Consider the following 8,601-nt stretch of genomic DNA (forward strand, 5'->3'; position numbering starts at 1 on the left):
TTGTTTATTGCTTTTCATCTGACATATTCTGCCGGGAGGGTTTTGCTAATGCAGTCACGCATAAATAGAATCTCCCGTCTTAAGAAACATCAGTATTATTCGTATTTCATTGGTGTAAAGTGCAACTAACTGGATATTCACAGGCTTTTAACAGTTGAATACCTGACAGGTAATTTTTTATTTTTTTATGTTGCTTCCAAAAATAAATAGTGAAAATATAAATTAAAAAAACAACTTATTAATTCTTTAACTTTCTCAGTTTTGTTGGGAATTTCTTCTTCAGTTGACAGAAATCTAGTTCTATTTTTTATACGTATGAAACTAACTTTTACATTAACTATCTATAAACTATGTACTTCTTTTTCTCAATTACTGATTATAAAAGTTCCAAGTTGAGAATTTATATTACAGCTAATTTAATTAAAAAAAATAAATAGTTATTTAAAGAATTTGTATACCTACAATCATTCTCTTCAGGTAATGATTAATAACAAATGATTCATCAGGCTTACATTATTCTACCTACCTTGTATTTTTTAATTATTTACCTTTATTAAAGAAAAAATAATAAAACACTCTACTCAAAATCAAAATTGTATTTTTTCGTGGCACTTGGTGCATTAATGTTAGTCTGATTCGATGATAAACACTTTGAACAGAATAATCTGGCAAAGCACTTGCCATCAATCCTGTGCCAACTTTTACCGGTGGCCCAATTTTTAACGCAGTAACAAAATGGAACCGATTGAAGTTCAGTCGACTGAATTTTACCCCAAAGACAACGCCAGGGAAAATCACACCGCAGAGTACGACTTAGTCAACAACCCTGATTTTCCAACACCGATACTGAGAAGAGGGTGCAACTTTTTCTTCGCAATACGATTTAACCGGGATTTTGACGAAATAAACGATGTTGTTCGAGTTAGATTCGGATTTGGTGAGTTCCTGTGAATGGTCATTTATGAAAAAAAAACGATTTATAATGTTGTTTACAATGTGATGATGGATAACGTAATTAAATTTAATGTGATGTAAATTTTGGATTTTGGTATCTGTTCATCTCAAGGTCGCACTGTTGAAGGAATAATAATTGCTACCAATTTGCATAAAATTGCAGGACCTAAGCCTAACGTTATTAGAGGAACAAGAGCAATTTTGCCAATTCTGGCAAGACAAAAAGTCTTGCCAAAAAATACCCACATGTGGTCGTCTTGTGTCACCAGAATCGACGGGAATATTGTAATGTTACAAGTTCACATCCCGCCAAATGCCCAAGTCGGAATCTGGAAATGCTCAATCCAAACCAATATTTCGGGCCAACGGGACAAGCGCTACGATCATAAAGTACTCAAAATTTTCAATATATTAGTCATAAAAAAACAAAATTTCAGGTCGAAGATGACATTTACATTCTCTTCAACCCTTGGTGCGAAGACGATGGTGTCTACATGCCAGATGAAAAGGAAAAACAAGAATACATACTCAACGAAAATGGGAAAATTTGGTGCGGTACGTTCAAAAAACCGGTCGGAAGACACTGGATTTTTGGACAGTTTGACGATATTGTACTACCAGCAGCAGTGCTACTGCTGGACAAGTCAGGATTGGCTCCTGCTGATAGAGGCTCTCCTGTTCTGGTGACCAGAGCCATTTCAGCAGTGGTACATCAACAAACTTTTCAAAAAATATTAATTAACTCGAATTTATTTTAGATAAATTCAGTGGACGATGACGGCCTCCTGGAAGGCAGATGGGACGGAAACTACAGTGACGGTACTTCTCCCCACGCCTGGACCGGTTCCGTGGCCATCCTGGACCAGTACCTCCGAACAGGCGGAACTCCAATGAAATACGGCCAGTGCTGGGTCTTCTCAGCCGCAACCGTTTCCGTTTGCCGCGCTCTGGGAATCCCCTGTCGTTCAGTCACGAATTACGTTTCTGCCCACGACACGAACTGTTCCCTAACCGTTGACAAGTACTTCGACTTGTTCGGGAACAAGATTGAGAACGGCCCTGAGGGCGACTGCAACGATTCTTGCTGGAACTTCCACGTCTGGAACGACGTCTGGATGACGCGACCTGACCTGCCTCCGGGTTACGGTGGCTGGCAAATCATCGACGCAACGCCGCAAGAGCAAAGCGACAGGATTTTCAGGTGCGGGCCTGCGTCAGTGGAGGCGGTCCGTAAAGGCCTGGTTGGGTATTTGTACGACACTCCGTTCGTGTTTTCGGAAGTGAACGCCGATATAATTCACTTCCAGGAAGACCAAAACTCCGATTGGGGCTTTTCCCGGTTGAAAATCAACCAATACCAGTAAGAACAATTCTGTTGTTAGCTTAATTTAATTTTTGATTGAAGTGTCGGACGCAAAATCGTTACCAAACGCAGTGATCTAACCGACGAAAAAGGAGACTCCGACATGTGGAACATCACCTCTTTTTATAAAAATCTCGAAGGGACGGAAGCGGAAAGACTAGCTGTGTACAACGCTGTGAAAGGCGTTCCCAAAGCGCAGCATCTTTACGACTTTCCAAGTGAAGTTCAGGAAGATGTGTTTTTTGATTTAGTTGATATTGATTCAATTCCTTTTGGCGAAAATTTTGAAGTGAGAGTTGAGATGGAAAATCGCTCTGGCGAGACACGCACTATTAGTGCCGTTCTCTCCGCAAGCTCAATTTTTTATACCGGAGTTACGGCAAGTCAAGTTAAACGTCTGCAACAAACCTTCACCTTGGACTCTAATCAAAAAGAAACTTTGAAAATTACGATAACACCGGAGGAATATTTGGACAAATTGGTCGACCATGGCTTGATCAAAATCTACGCGATTGCTAACGTGAAAGAAACCAAACAAACCTGGAGCGAAGAAGATGATTTTACCTTGATCAAGCCGGAGATAACTGTGGAAATAGCTGATGCATGCAAGGTGGGAGAAGATTGCAGTGTTAGTTTGAGGTAAGTTGTATAAATAACAACACAATGTTGGTTTTTTCATTCGCACTTTTTAGTTTTCAAAATCCTTTGGATCTTCCTTTAACCGATTGCATTTACACAATTGAAGGTTTACAAAAACCCAAAACAGTCCAATTCAGGGATGTTCAGCCTAAAGAAACTGTCAACATAAGCGATTCATTTAAAGCCAAGCGGCCTGGGGAAAGAAGAATTGTTGTTAATTTCAACTCCAGGCAAATGCAAGGCATTTCGGGCACAAGCAAAGTTACTGTTCTTTTATAGATTGTTTGTTTTTTAATTAAAGTAAGAATTTTTAATATCTTATTTTTCCAAAGTCCTCTGTTCTCACTTTTAAATATTTAAATCTAAGTTGTATTATTTATACAATGGGCACGCTTCAAGCATAAGCAATAAACAAGCAAGGAATGTTTCGCAATAACAAATAGTTTTGTTTTTGTAAACATGAAGTGTTAATACTTTTAAATGCTCACTTGTACATTGTTATTTATGAAAATTGAGCTTACATACCATCTTTACTATTCATGTATGTGTATTTATCTTGCATTATAATTTCTGAAGCTTTATAACCAAATCAAAAAAATAATAAAAAAAATTAAAACCCGTTCATCCGAGGTTCAACCTAAGAAGTAAAAATTTACGAAGTAGGGCAACCCAAACGTCCAATCCTTTTTAAGAAATAAACGCTTGATTTTCTACTACATTTTTGCCGCACCTTTAATAATCCCAAAATGCATTTCTATTTTTATCAAAGTGACAATATTGAGCACTTCTAGGAACAATATTTATTCATATTTTATAAGTGTTACATTTCTGGCATTTTACTACGAATATAATCAGTAAATAAACTGATTCATCGTGTGGTATCCCCACTATGCACCAATACTTCGCAGGCTCATGTTGAGAGTTTAAACATTTTCATCCTACACTGAATCCAGCCACATGTTACTTGTGATAGATTTTTGTCAATAAGTGTTACTAAACGTAATACCAGTGCACAATATATAATTAAGTGAAATGGGGAAACTGCGGTGTCCGCGTTGGTGCAATTGCATCCCTTGCTTCCGCGCAAAATTTACCCCTAATCATGACACAGCCTTGCAACCCTTACCCAAGCCAAAAGAAGCAGGTAAGTCGCTAAAAAAATAAAAAACTTAAAGAATTTTTCCGCACCTAATTAAAATTAATAATCGACTTAGGGCGTGTTTGCTTGCTGAAAGGAAAGAATTTCATCCTGTTCCGAAAATAGCGTTCAAATTTTACGGCATATGAAGGCTTTTACGAATATTTGTGTTTACGCAATGCTAATTTATTCCAAATGGGACTTAAAATAGCTCAAGGAGCGCTGGTCTAAATGGTTTTCCAAAGTTATAATTATATCCAGTCAAAAATTTTTATTACTTCAAACGCTGTTAATTGTTTTAAAGAAGGTTAATCCTATTTGCTTTTAAAATGACTGTGTCTTCGAAGACACACCTGCATCTGTATTTAATGAGCTGTAACAACATCCTATTATAGTAAACGTGACATCCAGTAAAGTAAATATTATGTAAACATGAAACAGATAAAGAGAATTCGATTAAAAGAAATCAAGGTGAACTTCTACAGCACTGACCACCTGAAATCAAGTGAACACATGATAATTCTCTTTGTAGCTTAGTAATGTAATTTCAGCACCCACGATGGAGATAATCCTCGAAGTTAATGAATCAATCCCGGCCACATGAATAAGAATTACATTTAGTCATCCTTGGCAGGATTAGTTAAAGTGGCCAATTTTTCATAAATTTTCTCTGATTGTTTGTTATTTACAAACGCATAAACAGCACATCAAATCAAAATAAAACAGCCTTTAATTCCTTATTAGGTAGTAACATTTTTATTTTATTGTTGTCCGAGATATTTTTAAAGCCTGGAGTCATGATGATGTCAGACGCGGTAATAACTTATGCTAATTATCAGAAAACGAAACGATTCGAATCCGAAAATAATGTAAATAGTGAATGAATGTCTGGTGTGAAATTCCTCCAGCGTGACTCCAGCATTTTCACTCTCGTTCGAGGTCAAACACTTGACCTGCTCCCAAATTAAATTAAAAATGCGATAGCCGCGCACCTAATCACACTTTTCTTTAGACGAAACGGACGGCGTGCCATTTATCGACTCGAAGGAGGAATCTGACATTTTAATAATTCGAAAAATTGACCCGTGCACTATCATCAATGGAATTTCTCATCACACATCAAAATTTGAACTCATGAACCGCCAGTTCGAGCCGCAACTTGTGGTGCGGAGAGGTCAAAGTTTCCGGCTTGATATCACCCTCAGCCGGCCGTACAAGGAGGAGAAGGACGGGATTTCCTTCATTTTCACAGTTGACGGTAACGGGCGTTTTCTCCCATCCAGGAGTGACTGAGTTTTTCAGACGAGGATAAACCAAACTACGGCCAGGGCACTTTGGTGGCCGTTCCCCTCCTGAGGCGGCCCGATCGCCACTTGAACTGGAACGTGGTTCTGGAAAATGCAATCGAAAACACGATCACGGTCCAGATTACCACGGCTCCAGACGCCGTGGTGGCGAAGTGGCACATGGAGGTCGACACCAAAATCATCAACGACAGTGCTTACAGCTACAGCTGGGACACGGGGATTTACCTCTTGTTCAACCCCTGGTGCAAGCAAGACCAGGTGTTTATGAAGTCGGAGGACTGGAGGGATGAGACGGTTCTTAACGACGTTGGAATCATTTGGAGAGGGACAGCGAACCGGATGCGGCCCGTGATCTGGAAATACGACCAGTTCGAGAAAGATATCCTCGAATGTTCGCTCTACTTGATTCGAATTGTTGGCAAAGTCAAGTGTGGGTACAGAGCCGACCCTGTCAGGACGGCCAGAGCCTTGGCAGCTGCTGTTAACTCAGCCGATGACTTGGGGGCTGTCATGGGCAACTGGTCGGAGGACCACAGTGGCGGAACGCCGCCAACCAAGTGGATCGGGAGCAAGGAAATTTTGCAAAAATACTACAAGAAGAAACGACCGGTCAAGTACGGCCAGTGCTGGGTCTTCTCCGGCGTTTTGGCAACAAGTACAGTTCCCAAAGTACCACCAACTTTATTAATTGTTTTTTCCAGTTTGTCGTGCAATTGGGATTCCGGCTCGCACTGTGACTAACTATTCCTCAGCTCACGACACTCAGAGCTCCCTGACTGTTGATTACTTCACCGATGAGAAAGGTTCAGTGATGGAAGAGTTGAACTCGGACTCGATTTGGAACTTCCACGTCTGGAACGAAGTTTGGATGCAGAGGCCTGATTTGGGGCGAGATTACGCGGGTTGGCAGGCCATCGACGCCACTCCTCAAGAATTGAGCGAGGACATGTACAGAGTGGGCCCCACTTCGGTCTTCGCCGTCAAACAAGGCGAGGTTTTACGGCCCTATGATGGGGCTTTTCTGTACGCCGAAGTGAACGCCGACAAGGTAAATTAATTTGTCGTAATTAATTATTGTGTAGGTTTAAAGTACTGTGGGCGTCTTTTATATAATTTATTTAATTGGTTTAGGTGTTTTGGAGATACGCTGGGCCCACGCAACCGTTGAAACTCCTCCGTAAGGATGTGCACGGGGTTGGGAAGCAAATCAGCACCAAAGCTCCAGGGAGGTTCGAACGCGAAGACATCACAAGTTTGTACAAATACCCGGAAAAATCTCCCGAGGAAAGAAACACAATGCTGAAAGCATTGCGTCAATCGGAAAATTTGTTCTCGCGTTATTACCTAAACGAGGACTTCAACGACATCCACTTTAATTTCGAACTAAGGGACGATATTAAAATCGGTCAGCCGTTTGACGTTGCCCTAGTCATGAAAAATAGGAACAAGATCACCGATTACAAAGTCAAAATCATTCTGCGAGTTGAGGTTGTAACATACCGTGGAAAAGTCGGGGAAAACGTGAAAAAAGAAGACTTCGACATGACGGTTAAGTCGGACTCGACGTGCGAAGTTAAAATGAATGTGACCTATAACGAGTACGCCAAGCGTGTTGTTGACCAATGTTCTTTTATAATTTCCTGTCTGGCGACGGTTGAAGACACCAAGTTTGAGTACTACGCCCAGGACGATTTTAGAGTCCGCAAGCCTGATATTAAGATTGTTTTGCAAGACAAACCAGTCGAGAATAAGGAAGTCACTGCCGATATTTTCGTAGAAAATCCTTTGCCCGTGCCGTACAAAAAGGGTGAGTTTACGATCGAAGGGCCAGGTATCGAGAAGAGCCTTAAAGTCAGGGTTAAAAATAATGTTCCTCCAAGAGAAACGGCCAAAGCACAGTTTAAATTCACACCGCCGAGGACTGGACGCCACACCATTGCCGCCAAATTTGTGTCGAAGGAAATTGATGATGTTGATGGCTATCTGGTGATTATGGTTGAGCCCAACAAGGAGGAGAATGGAAGCAGGCTTTAACGTTTTTATTATTCGACTGACATTTAATATGAGAGAGCTACACTCTGATGATGATATAATAATTAATATTAAGATTCATAAATAAAAAAGCTACTTTTACTAATATGTAACACTTTTGTGTTGCGCCAGTATTTATAGTCTTACAAACGAAATAGTAAAGATTGACTAAAGTAATTTATCATTTACAACAAAGCAGCTTAAGATAGAAGATTGTCACAGTGGCGCCTCCACCATATATCACCCCGGCGCATCCACCATATTTTACAACGGCGCCTCCACCATATGTCACAGGGTGGGATTAAAAGTTATGTGGGTGTTTTTGTACATTCCTTATGGGGCACATGTCACACTTGGTACCACAAAACAACGACGACTTCACAAAATGACCGTAGCAGGACTACGTCGACCCAATCAGAACTAAACTGGACTCCCTAAGATTCCTCGTTTTTATTATGTCCAATTTATGTTTTGAAAAGTGAGACGATCTGAGCAATAAACATCTTTACCCGAAGAAACCCTATTTTGCATTTTACTGCAGACTAATCATCTGACCCCAACAGCATTCTTCAATGATTTATTGTTTTAGTCAATCTTCGCTAATTCGGTTGGAAGACTATATGCATAATTAGTTATTTTTTTATTTTGTCTCATGTATGAGCCGTAGGAAGTACAAAATTATTTTCTATTGTAATTGCCAGTTGAGTATAATTGTAACCCATTTTTACTTGCATAATAATTATGTATGAACTTTTTTACGAAGCTAGTATTTTATGACTTAATATGAGGTAAAATTCTTACCAAAGAAATATAATATTTATTCAATCTTTGTATTCGTAAGTGTAAAATAAAATATATAAAAACAATTTATTTAATCAATCAAAAGTTCGATTAATTGACCACGTAACCAACCAATTTGGTCCTAAAATTCTCGACTTTCTATAAGTCAACCAATAGTTTTTCTAAAATCAATAAAATCTCAGTTTTAATTTAATTTCATTTAATAAAATAGAGTTAATTCTACTTTTCTAAAACTTTGTTTCATTATTGTTATATTATCATTATTATTTTTGTTAATGATATTAGAAGAATACTGGATCTATTAAAAAATAGATAATCAGTCGTCGTGCTCGTAAGTACTCCTACCTATTAGAAAAAAAATATTTCCT

The 8,601-nt window shown here is 39.2% G+C and overlaps 2 protein-coding genes across 3 annotated transcripts; both read left to right on the plus strand.

The window, feature by feature from the left end:
- The first annotated feature begins 20 nt into the window (after nt 1–20).
- Nucleotides 21–3,272, plus strand: LOC661504 (hemocyte protein-glutamine gamma-glutamyltransferase). 2 transcript variants are annotated; one of them, XM_015980577.2, is made up of 7 exons: nt 21–169; nt 729–937; nt 1,118–1,344; nt 1,392–1,661; nt 1,713–2,314; nt 2,360–2,956; nt 3,010–3,272. In XM_015980577.2, exons 2-7 carry the CDS (start codon nt 736–738, stop codon nt 3,233–3,235), a joined length of 2,124 nt encoding a protein of 707 aa, XP_015836063.1. In that variant the 5' UTR covers nt 21–169; nt 729–735; the 3' UTR covers nt 3,236–3,272. The 2 variants fall into 2 exon arrangements, with proteins under 2 accessions (XP_015836063.1, XP_015836064.1); XM_015980578.2 differs by having other exon boundaries at nt 43–169; nt 660–937.
- A 555-nt stretch (nt 3,273–3,827) lies between these two features.
- LOC661462 (annulin) lies at nt 3,828–8,298 on the plus strand. The gene is made up of 5 exons (XM_967617.4): nt 3,828–4,100; nt 5,107–5,352; nt 5,397–6,056; nt 6,103–6,449; nt 6,533–8,298. The coding sequence occupies exons 1-5, from the start codon at nt 3,989–3,991 to the stop codon at nt 7,433–7,435; spliced, it is 2,268 nt and encodes a 755-aa protein (XP_972710.1). The 5' UTR covers nt 3,828–3,988; the 3' UTR covers nt 7,436–8,298.
- Nucleotides 8,299–8,601: the final 303 nt, after the last annotated feature.

Source organism: Tribolium castaneum, chromosome 5 (genome assembly GCF_031307605.1).
Source record: "Tribolium castaneum strain GA2 chromosome 5, icTriCast1.1, whole genome shotgun sequence".
In the NCBI taxonomy this organism is placed as follows: domain Eukaryota; kingdom Metazoa; phylum Arthropoda; class Insecta; order Coleoptera; family Tenebrionidae; genus Tribolium; species Tribolium castaneum.

Bases quoted from the DNA above. Each gene is read 5' to 3' on its own strand.
- LOC661504 (XM_015980577.2), top strand. From the start codon at position 736: ATGGAACCGATTGAAGTTCAGTCGACTGAATTTTACCCCAAAGACAAC. The intron at 938-1,117 runs GTGAGTTCCTGT...ATAAAATTGCAG, and splicing joins TCGAGTTAGATTCGGATTTG to GACCTAAGCCTAACGTTATT. The intron at 2,315-2,359 runs GTAAGAACAATT...TTTTGATTGAAG, and splicing joins TTGAAAATCAACCAATACCA to TGTCGGACGCAAAATCGTTA.
- LOC661462 (XM_967617.4), top strand. From the start codon at position 3,989: ATGGGGAAACTGCGGTGTCCGCGTTGGTGCAATTGCATCCCTTGCTTC. The intron at 5,353-5,396 runs GTAACGGGCGTT...TGAGTTTTTCAG, and splicing joins CTTCATTTTCACAGTTGACG to ACGAGGATAAACCAAACTAC. The intron at 6,450-6,532 runs GTAAATTAATTT...TAATTGGTTTAG, and splicing joins CCGAAGTGAACGCCGACAAG to GTGTTTTGGAGATACGCTGG.